Source organism: Camelina sativa, chromosome 8 (assembly GCF_000633955.1).
Source record: "Camelina sativa cultivar DH55 chromosome 8, Cs, whole genome shotgun sequence".
Lineage (NCBI taxonomy): Eukaryota > Viridiplantae > Streptophyta > Magnoliopsida > Brassicales > Brassicaceae > Camelina > Camelina sativa.
The window spans coordinates 12,675,687-12,703,515 of record NC_025692.1 but is presented as its reverse complement, the minus strand read 5'-3'; the positions used below and the strand labels follow the sequence as shown (position 1 = coordinate 12,703,515).

Genomic DNA, 27,829 nt, shown 5'->3' with positions numbered 1-27,829 from the left:
ACATACATCGCATGTTTTATTCAAACTAGCTACTGAAACAAAATGATTAACAAAAGGAAGCATTCCCACAAATTGTGCAGACGGATGCCCCATCCGGTTATGCCACATCTCCAATGTGTTATCTTCTCTTGTTGTGACAGACGCGGCGACCTCCGTACCACACAAGAGAAATGTTCCTCCAAACCTTTTACCAGCTCCAATCACCATCCTCGAAGGTCAGTCCTGAAGAATTAGAAAATTGTTAGCCGTTTGAATAACACACTTGTTTTCATCCATTAATTGTCCCAAAGATATCAAATCCGACTGAACCCCTCCACAAAATAGACTGACTTGAACAACAAATTAGAACCAATGTGGATAGATCCTTCTTTACGTGAAACTTTTTCTCTCCCATCAGCCAAGATTATCAAAACAGGAGACATATCTCTTACATCAACTAAGCTATCAAACCTTCCAGTTAAATGGTGAGAAGCACCTATGTCCATTATCCAAGTAGGAAAAAGAGACTTACCCGAAGCTTTCTCCACATGAGTATCCTTTCTATTGTTCCCGGCATTGAGAATGGTCTTGAGAGTGCTCCATTGTTGATCGGTTAATCCAGTCACTCCATCCCGATCCTTGTCAGTGATCACAAGGTTCACTTGCTCACGACCCAGTTGTTCCACATTTGGAACACTCACTCTGTTGGCATAGACTTGGCCTCGACCTCTGCCTCCACCAGAGGTTGCTCCACCACGACCCCTACCTTGCAATGAACGACCCTTAGGCCTGTTTGTCACCCCACCAATCAGGATAGCTAATCACTGCGTAACAATTCTCCGCAGTGTGACCAAACCGATTGCAAAGCTTGCAAGTACCAGATTTTTCCTTCTCATCGATTATGAACTTTGGCTTTGTGTGAACCGCAAATGACACCACCTCGGTTTTTCTTCACCACTCAACCTCAGATCCTCCTCTTGTCTAACAATGTTGTAGACCTCTTCCAGAGGCTGGACAGGAACACGTGCCACAAGGCTTGAATGAACCACTTGAAAGTGATCATCAAGGCCACATAGAAACTGATGCACCTTGTCTTCATCCTGATCAGCCTCTTGTGTCGTACCAAGATCACATGTACACTGGCCACATTTGCAAACGCGTATAGGACGTATAGGACGATAGGCAGCAAAACTGTCCCATATGCGAGTCAGTTTCCCATAGTAAGCCTCGATTGCAAGCCTTCTCTGTTTGCAACAAGCTAACTCCGATTTGATTTGCTGGATTCTAGACCCATTCATCACAACAAAACGTTTCTTCAAATAATCCCAGAGATCTTTTGCAACATCTCTGTGGGATATGGTTGATCTCAGCATTGGATCAATACTCATTTTGATCCAAGACACGATCAAGGCTTGGATTGTCCACCAATCCTCCAAGTCAGTGGATCCTTCTGCAGGACGAGCAATGGATCCATCCAAAAAAACAAACTTCTTGAGAGACGTCAACGCCGTCTTCATGCCGCAAGCCCATTCATCATAATTAGTTCCCTTTAGAAGAGGATGAGAGATCACCGCTCCTGGAGTGTCAGCTGAGGTTAGATCATAAGGTGAGATGGTTCTTCTCACCTCCACAGTTGTCGTAGCAGTCGCAATTGGCATTGGATTCATAGCCATAATATCAATCAAGAACGAAATTCCAAAAAAAATTAGTGTTAGGCTCTGATACCATAAAGAAGATACAGAAGCCAAAGAAGTTCGTATATTGATCAAACTGATGAGCGAGTACATATTTAGTAAGAGTGCTAAACCGAACACTGAAATCTAGGAGAATCTATCTAGGTGCAACAACAAAGATACGTATAAGAAAGATACGAATATACTTTACCAACCATAATCTACACTAAACTCCAATACAAACTGAGGAATTAAACCTCAAAATCAAATATAAAGGATTGAAATTTGAAATTCCAGATAATTAAAACCGAAAACTCTAATCAAAAGCGTCCGATAAACATTCCACAGAACATGTAGATGTCGGAGAGGAGCTACAGATAGGAGCTTCCAGCAGAACCGATCAAAAGAAAGCCTCCAAAACTGAATGTCCGAGAAGGGAGCTATATCGAGCTCACACAACCACAACAACGACGAAAATGAAAACGGCAAAACAACAAGGAAAGAGCACATAACCTAACCCATCACAGCCACTTCAAAGAACCAGAAGAATCGAGAAAGCGAAGGTTCAAAGGAATACCTTGAAATTCGATTGGGGAAAACGCCAAAGAGGATACTACCGCCTTTGCCGGATGCAGATCTGAAAACGCACCACCACACCTAGGACCCTAATCTCAACACCATCGAATCCCAGAAAAAACCTAAAAACAAAAATCAATTAAACTAACTAAGACTCCCCTCACAGTGTCGTGGTGGCCGCCGGAGAGAAAGGAACCACTCCACAATTTTTTTTGAAACCAGAAGAAGAGGAGAGAAGAGAGAGTTAAGGAAAACGAAATCAGATTTTTTATAAAAAAAAAGAAAAAAAAACTTGAAAGCTAAAAGTTAAAATATATATGTGATATTTTCACAACATTGACCTAATTTTGATTTGACAATCAGAAAGACAAGCATGTTATCCCATATGGCCATATGGGCTATATGACATGTTAGACGTAAAGTTACTAGTATTTTTTTTTTGTTTGTTTTTGGTTTTAGCTTTTTAAAATTTTGACGGCAAAAAAACTAGTAATTAATACTATTAAATAATGGTTAGAAACGTTTACAGGCAGTTAGGTTTATTGAAATTCGAACCGAACCAAATATAAGCAAAAATTATCTCTGTTTTTAAAACCACACTTTTGCGAGTAATTAATAAATAAAGAGATGAATTAAGTCTCTTTCACAAAACGGCGAAAATAAGGAAGACACACAGTTGAAGCACTCGTTCGTACACACACACACAAAAGGTCTCTCTTTTTCCCTTCTCTTCTCTTCTCTTCTCTTTCTCTTTAGGGTTTGATTCTTTGATTCTTCCTTCAGTGCCTCTCATTTGCTTCTCCGAATCGCGACTTACACTCCTTCGTTATCTTCTGTTCGTTTTCAAAACCCTAATTCTCTTACATTGTTCTCTGTTCAGTCGCTGGTTCCTGTACGGACACGTCGCCAAAGGTACGGTCTTGTTTTTGTTACTGTTTTTGCTCTGTCTCTGCTTTTAGTTACTCTCTGGCTCGGAATCTGCCCTAAAGGTGAGAGCTTTATCGAGATTGAAGGTGATTTTGTGTTTTTTTTTTTTTTTTCTCTTGTGGGTTTTTTTATTTATTATAAGGATTTCTTCCGTGGAGTTGAAGAAATTGAAAGGAATGGAGGAAGTGAAGTTGGAGGACGAGATAAAGCTTTGTGATCTGAAAAAAGAGAATTTTCGTAAAACGATGGAGAAGATTAAGTCTCAAGCCTCGGATGTACTTATCTTGAATCTTCAGTGGTGTGATTTGGAGGATCATTTGAAATCAGCGGGGGATAAGGTAGAGAAGAGGTTTAGGGAGTTGGTGTCCAAGGAGGTTGAGTTTGAGACTCGAAGTTTTGCTCTTGAAGAAAGGGTTAAAGTGGTTGAAGCGGCGGAAGCTGAGATGGGTGACTTGGAGATGAAAGCTAATGGCTTTAGGAGTGAAATTGAAGAGAAAAAAGAGGAATTGGCTTCTCTTAGGAAGTCGCTGGAAGAGTGTAACGTTGAGCACAGGTCAAAGACAGGTCAACTTAATGAGTTGGTGGACTTGTTGAGAAAGACTCAGGTTGATCTTGATTTGCAGGGGGAACAGTTAAGTGGGATGGTGACTGATCTTGAGAGATATCGTGTTGAGGTAAACGCAGAGAAGGAGCATTTGTGTAGGACTGAGAATGACAGGAGAGAATTGGAAGTGGAGTTAGAGAGGAAGAGGAAAGCTCTCACATTGGTTATGGATAAAATTGATGAATGTGATAAGCTGTTTGAGACTCGGTCTTCGGAACTAATAAAGACTCAGGGTGAGGTTGAGTTAAAAGCGGAACAATTACAACAGATGAATGTTGATCTTGAGAGATATCGTGTTGAGGTCAGCGCAGAGAAAGAGTGTTTGGCTAGGACTCAAACTAACAGGAAATCACTAGAAGAGGAAATAGAGGGAAAGAATAAAGATCTCAAATTGGTTGTGGATGAAATTACTAAATGTGAGAAGCTGTTTGAGTTTAGGACCTCAGAGATGATAAAGACTCAGGGGGAGGTTGAATCGAAATGGAAACAATTAGAACAGATGAATATTGATCTTCAGGGGCACCGTGACGAGACCAGCGCAGAGATGGAACATCTTGTTACAAGTCAAACTCGCAATAGAGAGTTGGAGGAGGAAATAGAGAGAAAGAAAAAGGATCTTACAGCGGTTGTCGATAAAATTGGAGAGTATGCGAAGCAGCTTGAGTCGTTGGAAGAGCGACTAGCTTCTCAGCAGAAGCTGTTTGAGACACGGTCTCTGGAACTTGTTTCTAAAAAGAAAGAGTTGGATGGACTGAGTCTAGACCTTGACCTGGCCAACTCACTAAATAACGAGATGAAAGAGATCTGTCAACAGGTTAAATCAAAGGGTAAGGAGTTGGAGAAGATTGAAAGGCTGATTCAGGAACGGACTGGTCACAATGAATCAATCAAAATGCTGCTCGAGGAACACAGTGAAGAACTTGCTTCTAAAGAGAAGAGACACAATGAGGTAACTGAGGAGATTCGTAAAATATCTTTACAGATTGTCTCTAAAGAGAAAACTATCCAGCAACTCTCTCTGAAACAACATTTAAAACAGAAAAAACTGGATTCGACTGAAAAACATCTAGAAAAATCCACTGCAGAATTTGTTTCGAAGGAAAAGGAACTTTGCGCTGTGAAAGATACATACAGGGAGTGTCTCCAAAACTGGGAAATAAAAGAGAAGGAGTTAAAGTCGTTACAAGAAGAGGCTAAAAAGATTCAAGACAGCTTGAAAAGCTTTCAATCTAAAGAGGCAGAGCAAGTCAAATTAAAAGCATCATTGATAGAGCGTGAAAAAAAACTTGGAATGAAGGAGAAGCAAGTTCGTGTTCGCTCAGAAAAGGTTGAATTGAAAGAGAAAAAACTTGATGCTAGGGAGGAAATGATTGATAAAAAAGATGAGAAACTGAAATCCACAGAACAGAAGTTGGCTAAATGCGTTAAGGATTATGAGGTGGAAGCAAAGAAATTGGCCAGCTTTTGTCAGCAAAACAACCCTGATCAACGAGTTGACTTGGTACGTGAGGCTGGTATACGTGACGAGAAAAGTTTGCAGTTAGTCTTACATGGGCATCTGAAGAAATTTCGTCAGCTTCACCTTGATGTTTTGTGTGCTCTAAAAGCCTCTTCTGACCCGGCAAAGCTTGTGTTAGTCACAATACAAGAGCTTCATGAAAGGATGGCAATAACAAAGCTTGAACCAGATAGTGTTAGAAGGAGTAGCATTTGTTTGCTGGAATGCTTAATGGATATGTCACCAGAACCCAAGACTGATGTACAGGGAGAAGCTATCAAATCAGCCACTGAATGGAAGAACACAACACTGGTCAAGGCAGATCCAGTGGCGGTTTTGGGTTTTCTGCACTTTCTAGCTGCATTTAGTTTGGCATACTCTTTTGATGCTGACAAAGTCCAAAATCTGTTTGATGCCGCCTTTCTTCGCCAGTATGCTCCGAGTCTGTGTGAGGCTCTTGGAGTATCATCTCTAGCACCTAGTAAGTTTTCTGAATAAAAAGATTTACTTATTCCCTCGTCTCTTTCTCTTCAAGTAGCATATAGATTTTTTTATGATAATTTTTTGTTCTGCTATTAAATGTATTCTTTAAACCCGGATCCCACATCGTCTAGATATCTACAAGCAAAATACTACTAAAACTTTAGACCGTTAAGAAATAACAGTTAAGTCCTATTATGTAGTCTTGTGATGCTTATTGAAGTTTTTCTTTTTTCTTTTTTCTTTTTGCGCAGTCAACACTCTACTATCTTCATTGGATGATAAACCTGAACAGCACCCTGAAGCACCTGTCCGAAATAGTAGTGATTCTCCCCACCCGGATCTCCAAGAAAACATAGCATCATCTGATTTGGGTAATGAAGATGCTCTTTGGGACCCTGAGGTCTCAGCTTCTTTTTCGCCGAATGAGGTCTTTAATGGACTTCAAGTTATGACAGATCCGGCTGGGTATGTTCTAAATTTGGTGGACGATGAACTCATGGGTGCTCAACAGAGAGGGGAGTTGAGTTTAAAAGAGCCTATAGTTAAGCATTTGGTTTCCCTTTTGGATGAGCTGCCACGTGTTGTAAGATCTAGCAAACATCTACTGTCAGATGCATTACAAGTGGCAAATCGATGGAGCAGGATGATGGGAAATAGTGCTCAGATGTCAACGCTTGAAGCTTGGGGTTTTCTGCAACTCATTGTGGCGTATAACTTGGTGCATAGAACAGATCGAGATAGTACGTTACGATTTGCCATGTGCGTTACTCATTTCAAACAGGCTCCAAAACTCTTTGAATCTCTTGGTCTTCGTTATGCCATCTCAGGTAAGTTTTACTACTGCAACACATTGTTGTCTATGTTTTTTTTTTTTTAACAGTTTCTTCCTTGCATTAGTGATACTCAAAAAGATTGATGAAGTATGTTTGACTCTTTCTTTTTTTTTTTTATCGTTGCAGACTTGGTCAGACAACTCCTTGACGAACGCCAATATTTTCTGGCAACCCGGTATGTATTTTATTTCAACCTGAAGTGCAGCTTTTCTCTCCTAGTGTTCTTGAAAGAAGAGATCACCAATCTTAGACGCTCTCCCAAGGATAAGAGAAGATTTGACTCACAGGTTAAAGCTTGCTTCTGATTTATGTCTTCCCAAACTGTGTATTCTATTGTCATTATTGGTTTTTATATAAATGTTCTATGCTGGCTTCTAGGCTGAAGACAGAGATGGTGCAAAACTGAGAGAGATAATTGAACTCATTGAAGAGTTCCAGCTGGAAATCGATCTTCCTGTGGACCTTATAGTCAAATTCATGGTTCCGCGGGGAATTCAAAGTCAGAATGAATATGCGGTCTCATCATTTGCCCCAATTCAACCTCCGCAGCTTCATATGCAGGCTTCACACACAGTGATTAAAAGCTCATATATCACCACTCATGGCTCGAACCCAACCTATCCTACCAGCCGTAGTGGATCACCAAATCAACAGGTCCTAGACTTGGAAACATATCAAGCGGGTAGTTCAAGTGTGTACCATGGTCAATCTTCACACCAGACTGGTTTTAAACGCCCAAGGATGGATCCTGCGGTTTCTAGACCTGTGATTAGACCTTGCTTCAGTCCCTCAAGCTATGGCAGCAGATTCTAAGTCTAAGTCTGAAGCTAGTGCTTAGAAAAGTAAAATACCAAGGTATAGTTTGGTATTTTGGTCCAGATTGGTTTGTGGTTAATAGCTCTTATTTTGGTCCAGATTGATTGTATTATGGTCTGTAAAGTCTAATGTAGAAAAAAACAAGAATATGCAGAGGGAACATCCTCATGTGTGGGGATGCTTTTATTCGTCAAGACCTCTTTACATATAAATTCTCTGGTGCAAAATCATATTCGTGCGCTATAGTGATAAACCGATAATTATAACTTTGTTAGTTTACTAGTTAAAGACCAGTTAGTTGAATAGAGTAGGTTGCATTAGGTGGTAACTACGTTTGAGGTTGGTTTACCGTTTTCGAATCAGTAACTCTTAGAAACATTTGTGAAACTACATTCTTGCAGTTTGAAGAATATAATTCACTCAAATTTATTAAAATGATGGTTCAAATCTCTAACTGATGCTTACATACAACAATTAAAAAAAAAAAAAAAACAATTGGTGACAAAATAATAAAATACTACTAGATAAACTTTTCTTTGGTCAAAATACAAAAAAAAAAATTCATTTAAGGCGGTGAGGTGTATTTTTCCAATTATATATTCCCATAATTTTTTCCTATTTTTTTTTAATTAAAAAAGGTATGAAAATAAAGGAAAAAACAAATTACCCTAAAACGAAATATTTGTCATTATCAACAACATTCAGGCGCCGAGAGAGAACAGTTAAAGGAGAAAGTGAAGAATTCAAAGTTCTTGGTGAACTTATTTAGGGTTTTTGTGTGTGGGGGTGTGTGTTTAGTTAATGAGTAGTAGCTTGATGGAGAAGGTAACGAGTGGTTTAGTGCTTGTTGATTTAAGCAAGCGTAACCTCCGCAAAACCCTAGAATCTCTGCAAGATGGTGCTCATTCGGTTCTTCTGCTTACGATTCAATGGAAAGAGATCGAGTCCTATTTCGATTCCACGAGAAGCGTCCTCGAGGAGCGAGCCAAAGAGCTAGACTTGCTTCAGGAATCGATAAAGGTCCGAGCTCTGGAACTGGAGACAAAGGAGAAGGAGCTCTGTTCGAAACAGAGCGATTTCGAGAAGAAGGAGAAGGAGTTAGATTTGGAAAAGAAGGCTGAGGTTGAGAAGAAGAAGGGAGAAGTTGAACAGTTGGAGAAGTTTACGACGAGAATGGAATCGGTGGAGAGGTTTTCTGATGAGAAGTTGATGGAACTCGATCTGAGAGCTAAAGAGCTTGAATTGAAGGTGAAGCAAGTGAAGGAACAGACAGAACAGAGTATGGCCAGAGATAAGTTGAGAGGTGAGTTTGAGCCATTGGTTTCGTTGTTGGCTAAGAACATGGGCTCAAGTGTGACCATGCCCACAAAGTGTTCGGCTTTATACCTCAATGACGATGCGGATGATTTGGTTAAGAAAAACACATCCTTGGCGAGAATGGTTCCGTATTTGGATCCGGCCAAGTTTGTTTTGGATGCTATAGAAGGGACTTTTAAGGAATACTTGAATAAAGATTTAGGAGAAGCTGGTGATAGATTTGATAGTGTAGTTAAGAGTTGCATTGGTCTGTTAGATACGTTGATAAAGATGAATCTGAAAGTGACAACGAAGGTGAAAGAGGAAGCGACTCAACTTGGGGTTGCCTGGATTGCCAAGTCTAAAACCAATCAGAACAATAACTCGCTGATTTTAGGTTGCTTGTTGTTTCTGGCTGCTTATAGTTTGGCCTCTCTGACTACTCATGAGGTGCTCTTAACACTTTTAGAGCGGTTCCTTTCGTATGATCTAGCCCCGAAACTGTTTCGGCTTATGGGGTTAGAAAATAAAGTTTCTGGTAAGGCCTGCTTTTTGTTTTTAGATTTGATTAACAGTAGTTGTTGTCCAAGAATTTGTAACTTCATGTGAATTTCTCTGTAGGTGCGGTTGAAACTCTAAAGAAAAAGGACGATTATCTCGCAACACTGAAATTTATCTGTGAATTCCGGTTACACAAGCTTTGTCCAGAAGGACGACCAGGAGAACTTTTGCTTGACTTCTTGATTTCCTCAGATAAAGCTGCCCGAATGATTGCTGGGAATGGAAATTCAGTGGAGGCGCAGGTAAGCTAACCCCTCTCTTTGTACTCTATTCAATCTGGCTTATGATGTGTGTTCTATTCAATCTAGCTTATGATGTGTTTTCATGTCTGATGTAAGTTGATTAAGCTTGTTGACATGTTTTAGAAAGCAAGGAGGGAGAAGAAAAGAGCTGATGCAGTCATGGCCCTTAAGTACATCAAAGAGGTCAAAGCCGAGTCTATGTTTCCTACTAAAATCCTTAACAAGCTTGTTGTACTGAAGAATGATGAATCAGTTCAGAAAGCAACGGAACCAGTTCACAAAAGTTATGAAAAAAGACAGAATATAACCAAAGCTGTAGGGAATTCTGATGCTCACTCGATTATTCCGTATGAGCATAACAATGAAGCTAAACGTCAAAGATTAACTGAACCAATAGCTCCTTCTCAAAATTCAACAGGTATCTTGATTCATGTCCTTGCTCTTGTATTAGCAGCTAGACCTTACTTATCTGTGCCATTTGTTTTCACTAACTTTCGCTCACGTAGCACTAAGTTCTTTTGTGGGGACTTGAGACATAAATTCGATCAGAACATTGTTCTTTTGTTTGAGATATGTAATCGACACATTAAATTGACATTTTTCTTATTCCTTTAAATCATCCAGTGAAGCAGGTCGAGGTTGTGTCCATTCCTTCTGGGAATCAGATTAAAGAACCCGGAGTAAATCATCAGCCAGACACCATAGCAACTCACCCGTCAAGTACTGAAACCAAGCCCAACATCCTCCCTGCTTTCACTAAAGCAGACATGTTAAGGGAGCTAGTAAAAAAGCAACCTCCAAAGGAGAATGAGGATCTCTCCAATGCTCTCAAATGCACACCAGATCCAGCTAAGCTTTTTCTTGACACATCCATGGCTCTGTGTCCAACAAACGCAGAAGGGGGATACGAGTTCAAGCTGCTGGTTACTTCAGCTAGCTGCTCCTTATTGTTGAATCAGCTGAAGAAGCTCCTGCCTCAAATTGGACATCCTGTGAAAGGCGATGCGAAAAAACTTGCCGTTCACTGGAAAGATAAGATTTTGAAGAGCAAAATGGATGAATTGGAAGTCATTTGTTTCCTACAGTTTCTGGGTATCTTTGGAATTGTGTCAGAGTTCAAGGCTGATGACCTTTTAGGCCTACTAGACAATTCTTATTGGAAAACTGTATCTCCTGATCTTTGCCAGTTTCTCGGGTTGGACAACGCCATTCCAGGTGATTCCCTTTTCTACGCTCTCCCGCTTTTACGAACCGCTAGGCCTATAGATTAAATTACTGAAATATAGATGTCTTCTATTGAAAATGTTTGAACTCTATGAACTTGTTTAATCGGTTTACCCTATGCCAGTTTACTGTGTAGACAGCTTGTTCATATGGTTTTTTTTCGACAGGTTTCATTCAAAATCTCTTAAAAAGCGGGCATCGTATCAAGGCAATCGACTACATATACTCATTTGGTATGGTCCATAGATTCCAACCTGTTTCCGCTATTATAAACGACGCCTTGAGGATAACAAAGGAGTCTGCAGAGAAGTCGTATAAAGACGCCAAGAACGAATCTGCAACGCAGGTAAAATTCAGCCGTTTCTTTTGTTCTTAACTTCTCACAATAAAATCTTAAACGAGATTTTTGTAACACAAAACAAACATATTACAGGTTGCAGCCATAGACAGACAGATCAGAACACTTAGAGCAGCCATTAAATGCATATCGTGTCACAAACTCGAATCAGAGTTCAAACGGGAGAACCTCGAGGAACAAATCAAGTCGCTTCTGAAGCTTAGAAGAAACACATCTAATGGATCTGTATCCGAATCCGCATCCAAACCCAATCCGACAATCCAACAATCCCAGACAGAAAGACCACAAAATGTAGCAGAGGTTGCTTCTGTCACTAGCAACACACCAATGGAACCTTCAAGGGAAGCTGCTTCCTCCTCCGTGAGCAAACCGTCTTCGAAGAGGAAGAATAAGAGAGCAGGCAAAAAACGCAGCCTGTCAGGAAACAATCAGAACTCAGGACACGTTGCTTCGCACAGAAGCAATCACTTTCCCAGACATGACTATTCCTTGAATCAAAGACAAACTTGGCCGGTCGACAACTACGACAGAGGAGGCTTCACCGGAATTCCTAACTCCGACTACAATTATAACGAGTGGAGACATCCAGAGGGACCCCCAGTTTACAAAGTTTATCAACCTTTCAATCCTTTCTACAGGAACTTCTAGCCACTGCTTGCTTTTAAGTTTTAAAGGTTCTTGGAGGATTTAAGTCTCACATAATAATGGTATATATATCTTTTAAACGTTCCATTTTGTCTCTCTTTTTTTTTTTTTTTTTTGGGTCGTCTTCTTTGTTTTCTTTATTTGAACAAAAAAGTAAACAAAACCTTACTCTATGCTAGGATCATTTTTTTGTTTTGGCTTCTTAAATGTGTATTTTTGCCATGTTGTGTATATGTCCTATTAGGCCACAATGAAATTTGTTCAATATGTAGAGAGTGAAGACTCACTGAACAAATTACTTTTGTTATTAAGTAAACCTTATTGAATTAAGTTAAGAGGAATTAATTTACTTATGTTCAAAAATAATTAAGCTAGGAAATATCTTTTACGTGTTGAATTATTGAATTAAGCTAGGACATACACAAGGACTATCTTTTATGTGACGATAATAGTATATGTACAGCGCAACATGTGGAAAACATGTACCTTCAGCTTAATAAATCAAAGTAAAAAACAGTTGTAAATTTGATATAGAAGCAAAAACAAAAATTCTGTGAAGAAATCATGATACACCAACTGAAAAGCCAAAACGGAAGTGTACACATAAAATAATTAGAAACTAATTTCTGTAGAGTTTTTCTTTTTCTTTTGTTATTATTATTTTCAAAATATCTCTATTGTGCTACTGTTGTTTGTAATACATGAAAAAAAAAAATGGACAATTCTGAAACTTTAGGTGGATGCCTATGGACCAATAAAAAATATACCAATGATGGGTAAAAGGCCCAATAGATTTCCAAAATGCCCTTTTTCTTTTGCTTTCTTCAATCGTTTCAATCGTTTTCCTTTCCACCCCTAAGATTTGAAACATTGCACTGAGCTGATGAAACCTAATTCCCACACCCTGAAACGAGAGCAATCCGAGTAGCGTTTCGGTTGGGTCTTACCCAATCTCAAAGAACATTGTTGTAATCCGATATTTTTCGTCCTGGTTGAAGAAGATTTATCAAGGTTGTTTGTTGTCAAGCTTCCAATTTCGAATTTTATGTTTTTGTTTCTCAAGCCTCACTTTAATTCTAGGGTTTTAGTTTAGTTTCCCTTGTTTATTGTTGGTGTTCTCTAAATTGTGTAATTTGGAGTATGATAGACTATTTTGCTAATAACAACTATGGCTACTTTTTTTTTTTTGTTTCAGGAATGATATGATCGTGGCCAGCAAGGAGACAGAAGTTGCAGAGAAACCGAAGATCGTGGGAAGGATCACTCGTTCAGGAGCTAAGGAGATGGCCAAGGAAGCTCATGCACTCATAGCTGACGGGTCATTCAATCTACCGAGGATCCAAGTCTTTAACATATCCACCCTGAAGACTTCACCCGGTAATGATAACTAGATAACTTAGGTGCGAAGTTTGTACTCTTTTTCCCATAGCTGAGTTTTGTCCCAATGGGTTTTCTCGGTATGGTTTTTAATGAGGCAAATGGATCACTACGTCGAGTTATCTAGAAGTCATTACCAATGGGGAATAATGTAGAAGTCACCATGACTTCTGTACTAATACAAGTGACTTCTGTACTACTACAGATCACCTAGACGCTTCGTTGTTTTCTTATTTCCTTTACACGCCTTGTTGTTTTATTTTGAACTTCCTGTTGTTTGGAGTGTCGAGCCTTAGGGTTGATTATAAAACCCAAAAGCGACGCCTCCTTGTTTGGTAGCGAAGAAGTTTTATGTAACAAGTATTGTTGAATCTTTCTTCTCTCAATCCGAACTCGTGAATGCGTTCATGATTCCGAGTTTCTAAACACTTTGTGATTAAGAAACTCTTCACTTTATTTTCGAATCCATATAACCATCTAACACTTCTCACCATCGAATCATTGCTTTTCTCTCTCGAACATCACCTGCCGTCACTCGCAATCCACTTGTGCATCATCACCATCAATTCACGTCGCCTCTTACCTGTCATCAGCCTCCATCAGAGTTTCATCCTAGGGAGTTCGTATTATGTGGTATCAGAGCCAACTCTGTGCCAAAGGCTGAGCGATTCTAAACCCTAATCTCGTTTTGTGTTGTTTTGATTTTGTTCATTTGTTTAATTCTTTGTTGTGTTAGTCTCTGCTGTTTTAGCTTTCGTTGTGAGTCTTGTTTAGTTTTAGGATTTGTTTTTTTTGTTGTTCGTTTGTGTCTAGATTACGAGTCTTAGAGTTTATTTTGTTCTTTCACTCAAGGAACGTTTTACTTCGAGTTTTCTTCTTTATTTTGCAGGTACAATGGAGCTTTCTCCAGAAGCTATGGAAGCTTTGAACCAAGCCATGGCTAAGCAAATAACAGAAGCAAACAAGACAATGTCTACTCAGTTCCAGCAACAGATGGAGCAGCTCAGTAACAAGTTTGAGAAGCAGATCAAAGATATAGCTCAAGCAACTAGCGCTTCAGATCAGAGTTCTTCAGAACCGCCTAGTCCTAATGAGGCTCTCCGCTTAGCTAAAGGAAAGGCACACGTGGGAGCTTCTTCCAAACATACACGGATCAGAACAGCTAAGTCACCTACTGGGGGAAGAGAGACTTGTTTCAATCAGAGAAGAAACACTCAAAGCACAGAAAGAGAGCATCGAAGAACTGGTAGAGATCCTACACTCCCACGACGAGCTGAACAAGTAGCTGGGCATCGAATATACTTTGATACAGATAGAGAGTATTCAGAAGAAGAGGAAGCCTCAGATCATAGCCAAGAGACAATGAGGAGAAACAGAAACAGAGATCACGGCAGGGATTATGATCCTTTGAGGCAGCAGCTGAATCATCTCAAGATTCAGTATCCTTCGTTCCATGGTACCAATGATCCAGAGACTTATCTAGACTGGGAAAGGAAGATGGAGTCGAACTTTCAAGTTCAAGGTACCTATGAGTTGAACAAGGTGAAGATAGCCATATCTGAATTCAATGGCTATGCTTTGTTGTGGTGGGAGCAGTTGGGACTCACTAGACATCGACAGAGAGAGCCTGCTATCACTACATGGGAACAGTTAGTCACGCAGATGAGAAAGAAGTTTGTGCCTACACACTACCAGAGAGAGATTCTTAACAAGCTGAGGCGTCTCACTCAAGGCACTAAGTCTGTAAGAGACTACTATCAGGAGCTGGAAACGCTTATGATCAGGGCTGATCTGAGAGAAAGTGAAGACATGGTTATGTCTAGGTTTCTTGGAGGTTTGAACAGAGAGATTCAAGACAAGATAGAGCTGCAGAACTATGAAGATGTGCAAGAAATGGTACATAAGGCAGAGCTAATTGAATCACAGATCAAGAGAAAGGGAGTGAGGTCAACGTTTACGCCTAACATTCCCAAGCCAAGAGAGTTCAGTAAACCCGCCTTCACCAAGGACAGCAAACCCGCGACAGCCACAGTCAAAGAGGAAGTTAAGATCGATTTCAAGCCCAAGAGTAGCACCTCTACAAGTCATATCAGGTGTTTCAAATGCCAAGGGATGAGGCATTATTCCAGAGACTGTCCCAACAAGAAGATGTTTCTTCTTCAAGAAGGAGGAGAGATTGTGCCTGTAGACAGTTCAGAGAGTGAACCAGAGCCTGATTTAGGTGAAGAAGGTGAATCCGCAGTCATGGGAGAGACGTTAGTAGCACGCAGAGCTTTAAGTGTTCAGACTCATCCAGATGATCGAGAGCAGCGTGAGAATCTCTTCCACACCCGGTGTATGGTTCAAGACAAGGTCTGCACCTTGATCGTTGATGGTGGTAGCTGTACTAATGCTGCTAGTGAAGAGATGGTACAGAAGCTTAATCTCAAGACCACTTCACATCCAAGACCTTATCAGCTACAGTGGTTGAATAACAAAGGAGCTTTAACAGTTTCGCAGCAAGTGGTAGTGAAACTCACAATTGGGAAGTATGAAGATGAGCTGCTTTGTGATGTGATTCCGATGAAGTCCAGTCATATTCTTTTGGGAAGACCATGGCAGTTTGACAGAAGAGTGTTTCATGATGGCTACACCAACAGGCAGTCATTTGAGTTCAAAGGACGCAAGGTCACTCTTCTACCACTTACACCCAGCGAGATCTACAAGGATCAGCTTCACATGAACCGCAAGGATACAGAGAAAGTGTCTCACAGCCTGTACATCAATCACAACGAGTTCAATAAGCTATTTGACCCAGAGATGACCACATTCATGTTTGTCTACAAAGAGACACTCGCTAGTACCAAGCCAGCAGAAGAGCTTCCACGCGAGATGATAGAGATTATAGAGGAGTACAAGGATGTATTTCCAGAAGAGATACCTCCAGGCTTGCCTCCAATACGTGGGATAGAGCATCAGATCGATTTGGTACCAGGCTCAGCTCTACCGAACAGACCAGCTTACAGAACCAATCCTGTAGAGACTAAAGAGCTGCAGAAACAAGTAGAAGAGTTGATGAACAAGGGACACATCAGAGAGAGCCTCAGTCCATGCGCAGTACCAGTCTTGCTCGTACCAAAGAAAGATGGTTCATGGAAGATGTGTGTTGATTGCAGAGTTATTAACAATATCACAGTGAAGTACAGACATCCGATCCCGAGATTAGATGACATGCTGGACGAGCTATGTGGGTCAACAGTCTTCTCAAAGATCGATTTGAAGAGTGGGTATCATCAGATCAGAATAAAGGAAGGAGATGAATGGAAAACAGCTTTCAAGACCAAGCAAGGGCTCTACGAATGGCTAGTCATGCCGTTTGGTCTCACTAATGCTCCTAGCACCTTCATGCGTTTAATGAATCATGCTCTCAGACCTTTCATTGGCTTCTTCGTGGTTGTGTACTTCGACGACATCCTCATCTACAGCAAAGGTCTAGAAGAACACTTAGAACACATCCGCCAAGTTCTAAATGTTCTTCGTTCTCAATCCCTCTTTGCTAATCTTTCTAAATGTTCGTTCTGTACTACTGAGGTTGTCTTTCTAGGCTTTGTTGTCAATGCAGAAGGAGTTAGAGTGGACGATGAGAAGGTCAAGGCTATTAAGGAGTGGCCAACACCCAAAAACGTGGCAGAAGTCAGGAGCTTTCATGGACTAGCAGGATTCTACAAGCGATTTGTCCAAGACTTCAGTACTATTGCAGCACCACTTACAGAAGTTATCAAGAAGGGTGTAGGATTCAGATGGGAGGAAGCACAAGAGAAGGCGTTTTCAGCCTTAAAAGAGAAGCTTATCACTGCCCCTATTCTCTTACTTCCTGATTTTATGAAATTTTTTGAGACTGAATGTGATGCCTCCGATAGGTGCTGTTTTGATGCAGGATAGGAAGCCAGTAGCTTACTTCAGTGAGAAGCTAGGAGGATCGACGCTAAACTATCCTACATATGACAAGGAGCTGTACGCCTTGGTTCGGGCTCTTCAAACGTGGCAGCATTACCTGTGGCCAAAGGAGTTCGTTATTCATACTGATCATGAGTCCTTGAAGCATCTCAAAGGACAACAGAAGCTCAACAAGAGACATGCCAGATGGATGGAGTTCATAGAGACTTTTCCCTACACGGTTAAATACAAGAAATGTAAGGATAATATAGTCGCAGATGCATTATCCAGAAGGTACACTCTCGTTTCTACCTTGTCTTCTAAGCTTGAAGGTTTTGATAAAATAGTAGAACTTTATGAGACTGACATCGATTTTGCTGAGAGCTATGGCAAATGCCATAAGTTTGCTTTTGAAAACTACTATAGGCAGGATGGATATCTATTTTATAAGGATCGATTGTGCATACCAAGAGGATCCATAAGGGAACTGTTGATTAGAGAAGCTCACGGAGGTGGACTAGCTGGACATTTCGGAGTGTCAAAGACTCTACTTGGACTGCAAGAACACTTCTATTGGCCTCAAATGAAGAAAGACGTTGAGAAAGTCTGTTCTAGGTGCCATATCTGCAAAATGGCCAAGGGTAAAGTACAGCCCAACGGCTTGTACACTCCTCTCCCTATCCCTTCTCAACCTTGGACTCATATTTCTATGGATTTTGTTCTTGGCTTACCTCGAACCAGAAATGGTAGAGATTCAATTTTCGTTGTGGTTGACAAGTTTAGCAAAATGGCTCACTTCATTGCCAGTCACAAGACGGATGATGCTATTATTGTAGCTAACTTGTTTTTCAGGGAAGTAGTCTGTCTGCATGGAATACCTCAAGTAATCGTTTCAGACCGAGATACTAAGTTTCTAGGACACTTCTGGAGAACGCTATGGGCTAAACTCGGAACCAAGCTATCATTCTCAACCACATGTCATCCGCAAACAGATGGGCAAACCGAAGTGGTGAACAGGACGCTATCTACACTCCTCAGGACCTTAGTGAAAAGCAATCTCAAGTCATGGGAAGAATGTTTACCACACGTAGAGTTCGCATATAATCACGCTAAGCATTCTGCTACTCTATTCTCTCCTTTTGAAATTGTTTATGGTTTTAATCCACAATCACCTCTAGACTTGATTCCTTTACCTTTAAGTGTGAAGTGTAGCTTTGATGGCAAAGAAAAGGCTGAACAGGTCAGGAGGATACATGCTAAAGCTAAGGAGAACATAGAGAAAAGAACCAAGCAGTACGAGAAACATGCGAACAAGGGCAGAAAGGAGATCGTTTTCGAAGAAGGAGACTTGGTGTGGATTCATCTACGCAAGGATAGGTTCCCAGAAGAAAGGAAAAGCAAGCTTCTACCACGAGCTGATGGTCCATTTGAAGTCATCAAGAAGATCAACGACAACGCCTACCAGATTGATCTTCAAGGTAAGTATAATATATCTTCAACATTCAATGTTTCTGACTTGCTTCCTTATTATGCAGATCCCGATTTGAGGACAAATCCTTTTGAAGAGGGGGAGGATGATATGATCGTGGCCAGCAAGGAGACAGAAGCTGCAGAGAAACCGGAGATCGTGGGAAGGATCACTCGTTCAAGAGCTAAGGAGATGGCCAAGGAAGCTCATGCACTCATAGCTGACGGGTCATTCAATCTACCGAGGATCCAAGTCTTCAACATATCCACCCTGAAGACTTCACCCGGTAATGATAACTAGATAACTTAGGTGTGAAGTTTGTACTCTTTTTCCCATAGCTGAGTTTTGTCCCAATGGGTTTTCTCGGTATGGTTTTTAATGAGGCAAATGGATCACTACGTCGAGTTATCTAGAAGTCATTACCAATGGGGAATAATGTACAAGTCACCATGACTTCTGTACTAATACAAGTGACTTCTGTACTACTACAGATCACCTAGACGCTTCGTTGTTTTCTTATTTCCTTTACACGCCTTGTTGTTTTATTTTGAACTTCCTGTTGTTTGGAGTGTCGAGCCTTAGGGTTGATTATAAAACCCAAAAGCAACGCCTCCTTGTTTGGTAGCGAAGAAGTTTTATGTAACAAGTATTGTTGAATCTTTCTTCTCTCAATTCGAACTCGTGAATGCGTTCATGATTCCGAGTTTCTAAACACTTTGTGATTAAGAAACTCTTTACTTTATTTTCGAATCCATATAACCATCTAACACTTCTCACCATCGAATCATTGCTTTTCTCTCTCGAACATCACCTGCCGTCACTCGCAATCCACTTGTGCATCATCACCATCAATTCACGTCGCCCCTTACCTGTCATCAGCCTCCATCAGAGTTTCATCCTAGGGAGTTCGTATTAAGGAATTAGATATTGGGTTCATTTGATGCCTTTGTTGTTGTTCTGAACTCTGAGAAATGGACTGCAATAAGGAAGAGGCCTTTAGGGCAAAAGCATTAGTTGAGGATAAGATGAAGAATGGTGATTTTGTTGGGGCTCAGAAGCTTTTGTTGAAGGCTCAGGGTCTCTTCTCAGGTCTCGAGAGTTTACAGCAAATGCTAGCTGTATGTGAGGTCCATACTTCTGCCGAGATGAAAATCAAAGGTCTTGATAACTGGTACGGTATTCTTCAGGTTATGCATTTTGCTGACCATGCTACAATCAAGAAGCAGGTCAGGAAGCTCTCCTTGCTTCTCCATCCTGACAAGAACCAGTTTCCCGGTGCAGAGGCTGCTTTCAAGTTGGTTTGGGATGCTAATGGATTTCTCGCTGACAAGGATAAACGGTCTCAGTATGATATCAGGCGCAGGATTTATTTACGGTTTGCTAGTAACCAGTCGACTGCAAACTCTGGTGTACAACAATGTGCAGCTACAAACAATGCCAGTGATAGTAAGATCGACAGTGTTACATTTTGGACATTTTGTGCGCATTGTGGCTATAGGTATAAGTACTTGAGAATATATGTGAACACTCTGATGCGCTGTACCATTTGTCAAAAAACCTACATGGCCTACGACACTGGATTTATTAGAGCACCACCTAAATCAAGCACTGGTCAAAAAGAAGTTCGAAATAAGGGGCCGGGTAACACATCTGTGAATACAAATGTGGAGTCTACTGCTGCTCAACCACGAACTGTAGCAGCTGATGTCGATAAGAAAGAAACTTTCAGCGAGAACAAGAATGGAGGAGGCGAGAGCAGAAAAACTGAAGCGAAAAAGTCCAAAGTAGAGGCTGAATCCATGAAGAATTATGCTGGATCAAGTAATGAGGGAAAGAGGAAGAGTGCAGCTAAATTACACAAGCAACAACCTGAGGTTACAGAACCTCAAAGGGGTGCATCGAATTCTGTACCTCATGAGTCAGTTTCAAGGAGTGATAAAGCACCTTCTGTGAGAGAGGACAAGAACAAGAGAAAAAAATGTGTTGAGGATTCCATGGAGAGTAATAATGTTGATGCCTCTGATATTATCAGGGATAAAGCGGATTCAAAAGATAATAATAATAGGAAATCTCCAAGTAGAAGCCAACAGAGTTCTTACGCGGAGGAGGTAGGCAGTGATGATTTCCTAAGCAAACTACAAAAAAAGGATTCGGAGGTGTTGGATCATCTAAACGTCTTGATTCTGGTGGTTCATTTGCCCCTTCATGTGTGTCTAAAGGAAAAGATAAGAAAAATTTGTATTCTGGATATCAAGAAATCTCATCAACCAAGGACAAAGATGGTGACAAATGTGAAGCAAATGGAGAAGGAGTGGTTGTGGCAAGAAAGATGGACAGTAAACACAACGCTAATGTAAAGATTTTGCCTGATCCAGAGTTCAATAATTTTGAACTGACAACAAACTGTTTTGCTGTCAACCAGGTGTGGTCTATGTATGATCCGACTGACAGTATGCCTCGGCTGTATGCTCGGATAAAGAAAGTGTTGGATTCTGAGTTCAAGATGTGGATTACGTGGATTGACCCACTACATGAGGATAAAGATAACTCAATTCCCATTGCTTGTGGGACTTTTCGGGATGGTGATTCAGAAGAAGAAAACGACCACTTGAAATTTTCTTGTCAGATGTTTCACTTAAGTGGCAACAATAGCATCGCCATATATCCAAGAAAGGGAGAAGTTTGGGCAGTTTTCAGAGGCTGGGATATCAGTTGGAGTGCTAACTCAAAAAATCATAAACAGCCTTATGAATATGACTTTGTTGAAGTTTTGTCTAATTTTAAAGATGACGTTGGGGTTGGAGTGGCCTATCTGGGAAAAGTGGAAGGGTTTGTCTCCCTCTTTCGCCAAGAGGCACAGTATGGAGTTCTCCAACTTCAAATTCTGCCAAGCGAGATGCTGAGGTTTTCGCATAAAGTCCCGTCATTCAAAATGACTGGAAAGGAGAGAGAAGGTGTTCCTCCTGGGTGCTTTGAATTAGACACTGCTGCTTTACCAGAAGAATTGTTCGAGGTTGATAATTCTAAGGCTGATGTTGGGTTGGATAGAGAAAGGCCGGATGGTAAAACTATTGGTCCTTTTCCTGAAGCTTTCAAGGTTGACATGCAGGTAGATAAGAGGAGTTCATTTGAAAAGAAACGTCCAAAAGTCAATGACAATCATGGTTCATTCTCCAGTGAATCTGATGGTAGACGCACTAATCATGACATGAGCTCAGTGAAGAAGTCAAGAAAGAGTGTGAAAGCAGTAGATGGCTTGAAACTGCGAAAATCTCCTCGTCTGTTGAGTCAAACAAATGGACTGTCAGGTATCCTAAAGAAACATGGGAGAAATGATGAATAATTGTCTCAGTCCAGCTGTAACAGTTTACTGACTCGGTTAAATGGTAATGCTGCGAAAAGCCCAGAACCAGAGACTCTTGTGCCATCCAATTGCCAAACCGAGAAAGAAAACAGTTTCAACTTTGAGAACCAGAGATCTTGGGACAAATTTCAGGTTGATCAAATATGGGCCATTTATAGCAATGACAAAGAGATTCCCAGAAAGTACGTTCAGATCAAGGTAATCGACACTATCCCTGAATTCAAGTTGCATGTAGCACCTCTAGAGCTTTATCGCCTTCCAATACACATGGCACGACCCGTGTGCTGTGGCCGCTTCAAATTGAAAACCGGTAAAGCAGAAGTCCTTTCACCTAGCAGCTTCTCACATCACGTTAAAGCCGTGAAGAGTAAAAAGAACAGATTCGAAGTATACCCAGGGAAGGGTGAGATCTGGGCTCTGTACAAGAACTGGAATACCACAAACTTTGCTGAGGCTGAAGAACTTGAGATTGTAGAAGTAGTGGAAACCGACAAGCAGAGGATACAAGTGGTGTCTTTGATTGCGAAAGAGTTCAATAGCAAGCCTTTCTACGAAAGAAGTCAACAGTCAAATGCTGGTTGTGTAGTAGACATTCCAAAGACTGAAGCGTGTCGGTTCTCGCATCAGATTCCTGCGTTCCGACACGAGAGAAGCGTGACACCGTGTGGTGATGGTGAATACTGGGAGCTTGACCTGAAAGCAGTTTGGGGTCTCAACTCAAAGATCACATAGGTCTCTCTACCTTTTGTCAATCGCACATATCTTTTGCGACATAATTTGGAGAATGCGTAGGTGTCACTAAGTTGGAATTTAACTTAGTGTATATAGGATAATCACACTATGCCGAAGCAACAATGTTAATAAAATTTAACGTGTTGGGTAATAATATTGCGGTAAGAAAATAGGCCAAAAAATTAAAAATATAAAATCAAGAGAAAAATTTATACTATTAAAAGAGAAGTATTTTTAATAAATAGACATAGAGAAACTATGAAACCAAACAAAGATTATATGTGATACGTTTAGCCAAAAAAAACGGAACCAAACAGATTGATATTTAATTGTAGTAGCCAAACAAATATTAAATGATTATTAACACATAAAAATCAAAAATAAAAAATATGGTAACACAATATTCGTGGGTAAATGCCATTAAATCTAAACAAATATATCCACGTAAATTAGGTACTATGCTTAAAGAAATAAAATCAACCCACATAATTAGCACATCATACTTTATTTCTTTCTTTATAACATTACAATTATTTTGCTAATACTAGGAAAATTCAATCTCTTCTACAAAAATATATTTGCGGTTAATAAGAAAAACATATTTGACAATTTACACCAAAATTTTGGAAAGTTAACATAATCTACACGATTTTTCAAATATTATAATTTACAAAATCTTAGCAACTTACATTTTAAACGACTTCTTTTGTTGTATAAATATTGCAGTCATCTAAATCATTTTCAACTTAATAAAAACTCTCAAATCTATTTAACGCTAAAACCAAAACCTTTTTTTTTTTTATTTTTTTTGTCAAACAACCAAAACCTATTAGCTTCTTGTGTTCTTTGTTAAACCCAAACCTATTAGGTTTTTGTGTCCTATTAATCTTTTTGACAGTTTTTTATCCAGTTTCATAGCTCACGAGTTTAATACAAAGCTAACCAGTCACCAATCCATTTCACATTCTATTCGGATCTATCGTCGTGTGAAATCTAATTTTATGTGAAACTTTTATTAATTCAAACATTGATATATTGGATGAAACTAAACCACTATAAGTTTAAACTATAAATACTATAACCAATAATTATATCAATAAATATAACATTACACATACATAATATATTACAAAGTTCAAAGAAAGATTAGTTTTGAAATCAACCCCGCACGTATGTGCGGGTCTGAATCTAGTAAAGATTAAAAATAAAGATCAAATTTGTACTAAATAAAAGTAGAAGGTATAAGTTCCTAAGGTTGTCCATATAGAATTTTAAACATCCGTTCGACATCTTACTAATTAACATTTTTTAAAATTTTCAGAATTGCTTATATTAAGATTTTTTAATTGACCAATCGGGATCAGCAATCTCAATAATTAACATTTTTGAAATTATGTAAAATTTCTATATTATAATACTTATAAATTAGTGTATGTACAACATCACATATCAACTAGAAAAGTTTAGACGATGGCTGAAAACTATTATAAATAAGACAAATATCCTTCCAACTATAAATGAACAGGAAACTTGATTTATCAGGCGTCCAAAATTAAAAGTTTTATTTGGTTTATTATAGCAAATTAAAACTTCTAAAAAGTTTCAAAATGTTATAATATTTTAAAAAGTTTAAAGTATTAACAATATTGAAACTTTAGATGTAGTTGAAAAGTTTAAAATATTATAATTATTGAAACTTTTAAAAGATTCAGTTATTATAAATATTTAAACTTAATAAAATGTTTAAAAATACTGTAAATACTTATATAGAAAGTTTAAAATATTATCTAAAGTTTAAGTATCATTAATATTTAACTCTAAAAAAAAGTTAAAATATTTAAACTACATCTAAAGTTTACAATATTATTAATATTCAATCTCTATTAAAATTTAAAAGTTTAACTATTATTAAATATTATATATTCAATTTTCAAATATCTTGAAAATATCTTATTTATCTCTGGTTGTGCTTTCTATATCTTATGTGCGTTAATATATATATTTTTGTGTATGATTTTATAGATGGATTGATATTCTTTTATTATTTCTCGGTCTAAGAAAGAAGAATTGATGTCGCAAGACCTAGATTTAATGTTGTTTGAGTCAAGTTTTGAGGTTTAAAGAAGAATGATCGACGACAAGCACACATGTTTTATTAGCTATACATTTGTTCATATTACTTTCTTTCCAAGTAATTTATAATTTTATAGTATTAAAGATTTTGGTTTGAAATTTTTACAATTTTGTAGTATTAAGGATTTTGATTTGAGAATTTTCAATACGTGTGAATCTAAAACCGAGTAAGTATACAGTGAAAGTATCAATAATAGAGTGCATGTGGTGACTATGTTGATTTTCATGAATTGCAAAAATTTAACGAGAATAAAAGCAATGATTTTGGTCGTAGAATTTGATTGGTTAACAAGTTGCGTGGTAATTCAAAAAAAAGATTTTGAATGATTATTAAGTGGAAGAATGTGAAGAAGCTAACGAAGAGGAGAAAGAAAAATAGTATAACATTTGAGTATAAATTCATGATTTTATTTCAGATTTGAATTTTTTAAAAAGTATAACGTTACATATTTTATATTTTTTGAAATTGTGTGTTTATAATAAAAAAAATTTATCTTAATAATACTTTAAAGGTTTTTATAAAATAATATTGTGTAATTATCATCAATTATATATAATATTTATGCTAAATATATTAAATAAAACCTTGCGTGGAATTCAAAAAAATCAAACGGCAAAGACTAAAAAAGAATGAAGATTAAATTAAGTAATCAAACGTTATAAACCGGAAATTAAGTTGATTTTGTTTGGAGACAAACCAAAACAGATTAAACCGAATAAAACCGGATAATCACAGGTCTAAATTATGAGACTGTCTTTGAGTTGTAGTGGATACGGCGACGGCGAGGTTGTGGCCGGAGAAATTTAAGAAGAAGAAGAAGAAGCAATGAAGAGTGACTTCCTCACTTCCACAACGCACTTCAATCCTTCAATCTTTCTTCCCAAAATTTCCTCAAGAAAGTCAAAAATATCAATAACCTCATCTTCTTCCCCCGGAGTACGACCCGACCCGTGGTCACTTAGCGACGGTAACCCGGAAAAACCGAAACCGAGATACGAGAGGCCGAAACATCCGTTATCAGACGACGACGCTCGACGAATCATAAAGAAGAAAGCACAGTATCTAAGCACGTTGAGAAGGAACCAAGGCTCACACGCTATGACTCCCAAATGGATTAAGCGAACTCCTGAGCAAATGGTTCAGTATTTGGAAGATGATCGGAATGGTCAGATGTACGGGAAACATGTGGTGGCTGCGATTAAAACGGTGAGAGGCTTGTCACAGAGGAGACAAGGTAGTGATGATGATATGAGATTCGTGATGAGTAGCTTTGTAACGAAGCTTAGCTTTAGAGATATGTGTGTCGTTTTAAAAGAACAAAGAGGTTGGAGACAAGTTCGAGATTTCTTCTCTTGGATGAAATTGCAGGTTCGATTCTCTTCTAAAACCTTTTGATTTTTTGAGGATTCTGTAGATTTTGGTTTAATGAAAGTTTTGGTGATAGATTTTTGTGTTAAACAGTTAAGTTACCGTCCGAGTGTAGTTGTCTATACGATTGTTCTTCGGTTGTATGGACAAGTCGGGAAGATTAAGATGGCTGAGGAAACTTTTTTGGAAATGCTTGAAGTGGGGTGTGAACCAGATGCAGTAGCTTGTGGTACAATGCTGTGTACATACGCTAGATGGGGACGTCACAACGCTATGTTGACGTTTTACAAAGCTGTTCAAGAAAGGCGGGTTGTTTTAGCGTCTTCCGTGTATAATTTCATGATGTCGTCTCTTCAGAAGAAATCACTTCATGAGAAAGTGATTGATTTATGGTTAGAAATGGTCGAGGAAGGTGTGCCACCGACTGAATTCACGTATACGTTGGTTGTGAGCTCATATGCTAAACAAGGTTTTAACGAGGATGCGTTGGAAACTTTTGGTGAGATGAAGAGCTTGGGGTTTGTTCCAGAGGAAGTAACTTACAGCTCGGTTATTGGTTTAAGTGTGAAGGCTGGTGATTGGGATCAGGCTGTTAGGCTGTATGAGGATATGAGATCTCAAGGAATCGTTCCGAGTAACTATACTTGTGCTTCTATGTTGAGTTTATATTACAAAACTGAGAATTACCCGAAAGCGCTTTCTCTCTTTGCAGACATGGAAAGAAATAAAATTCCAGCTGATGAGGTCATTCGTGGGTTGATCATCAGAATATATGGGAAGCTTGGACTTTTCCATGATGCGCAAAGTATGTTTGAGGAGACTGAACGCCTGAATCTACTGGCTGATGAGAAAACGTATTTGGCAATGTCTCAAGTTCATTTGAACTCGGGAAATGTTGTCAAAGCATTAGATGTGATTGAAATGATGAAGACCAGAGAGGTTCCTTTTTCCAGATTTGCCTTTATTGTGATGTTACAGTGTTATGCTAAGATACAGAATGTTGACTGTGCTGAGGAAGCATTTCGAGCTTTATCAAAGACTGGACTTCCTGATGCTAGTTCTTGTAACGACATGCTCAATTTGTATACCAGACTCAATTTAGGAGAGAAAGCTAAGGTTTTTATCAAGCAGATAATGGCTGATCAAGTGCACTTTGATATAGAGCTTTACAAGATGGCTATGAGAGTGTATTGCAAGGAGGGAATGGTAGCAGAAGCTATAGAGATGGTAGAGAAAATGAGTAGAGAAGCTGGGGTTAAGGATAACAGATTTGTAAAAACACTTGCAGAGGCTATGTATATCGAAAGAAACAAGCAGGATAAACACGAAGCAGTTATAAACGTGAGTCGACTTGATGTCTCGGCTCTAGGATTGCTGCTCAATTTGCGACTAAAAGAGGGAAATTTGAATGAGACTGAAGCAATACTGAAATTAATGTTCACGACTGATCATGGTTCATTGGCAGTAAATCGAGTCATAATTAGCTTTGTGAGAGAAGGTAGGAAGTTCAATCTGGTTCGTTGTTGTTCGTTCTGGATGCTTGTTAATAAGCTCTGGATATGTTGTTGAAGATTAAGTTCCATTTTTATGCAGGTGATGTATCTAAAGCAGAACTTCTTGCGGATTTGATTATCGGACTAGGACTCACGATAGAGGAGGAAACAGTCGCGACTTTGATTGCTGTTTATGGGAGGCTACATAAGCTTAAAGAGGCGAAACGGCTTTACCGTACAGCAGAAGAATCTAAAAATCTGGG

General features: G+C 39.1%; 3 protein-coding genes and 1 pseudogene across 6 annotated transcripts in view; all 4 read left to right on the top strand.

Moving 5' to 3' along the window:
- Positions 2,863 to 7,619, top strand: LOC104707074 (myosin heavy chain, cardiac muscle isoform-like). Of its 2 annotated transcripts, XM_010423350.2 has the most exons (6): positions 2,863 to 2,938; positions 3,109 to 3,140; positions 3,298 to 5,738; positions 5,992 to 6,567; positions 6,700 to 6,860; positions 6,952 to 7,619. In XM_010423350.2, exons 3-6 carry the CDS (start codon positions 3,332 to 3,334, stop codon positions 7,384 to 7,386), a joined length of 3,579 nt encoding a protein of 1,192 aa, XP_010421652.1. In that variant the 5' UTR covers positions 2,863 to 2,938; positions 3,109 to 3,140; positions 3,298 to 3,331; the 3' UTR covers positions 7,387 to 7,619. The 2 variants fall into 2 exon arrangements, with proteins under 2 accessions (XP_010421652.1, XP_010421651.1); XM_010423349.2 differs by having other exon boundaries at positions 2,876 to 3,140.
- Positions 8,071 to 11,799, top strand: LOC104707073 (FRIGIDA-like protein 5). The gene is made up of 6 exons (XM_010423348.2): positions 8,071 to 9,223; positions 9,307 to 9,488; positions 9,612 to 9,906; positions 10,113 to 10,703; positions 10,880 to 11,058; positions 11,146 to 11,799. Exons 1-6 carry the CDS (start codon positions 8,191 to 8,193, stop codon positions 11,716 to 11,718), a joined length of 2,853 nt encoding a protein of 950 aa, XP_010421650.1. The 5' UTR covers positions 8,071 to 8,190; the 3' UTR covers positions 11,719 to 11,799.
- LOC104709476 lies at positions 19,447 to 22,571 on the top strand (annotated as a pseudogene).
- The window catches only part of LOC104707072 (pentatricopeptide repeat-containing protein At5g27270-like), a 6,794-nt gene continuing 4,426 nt past the window's right edge, over positions 25,462 to 27,829 (top strand). The window contains exons 1-3 of one of the 3 annotated variants that reach the window (XM_010423345.2): positions 25,462 to 26,073; positions 26,167 to 27,571; positions 27,667 to 27,731. In XM_010423345.2, the coding sequence (XP_010421647.1) occupies positions 25,531 to 26,073; positions 26,167 to 27,571; positions 27,667 to 27,731 (2,013 nt within the window). In that variant the 5' untranslated portion in view covers positions 25,462 to 25,530. Of the gene's footprint in view, positions 26,074 to 26,149; positions 27,572 to 27,666; positions 27,823 to 27,829 lie in introns of all 3 variants that reach the window. The other 2 variants (XM_010423347.2, XM_019228449.1) reach the window with 2 other exon arrangements.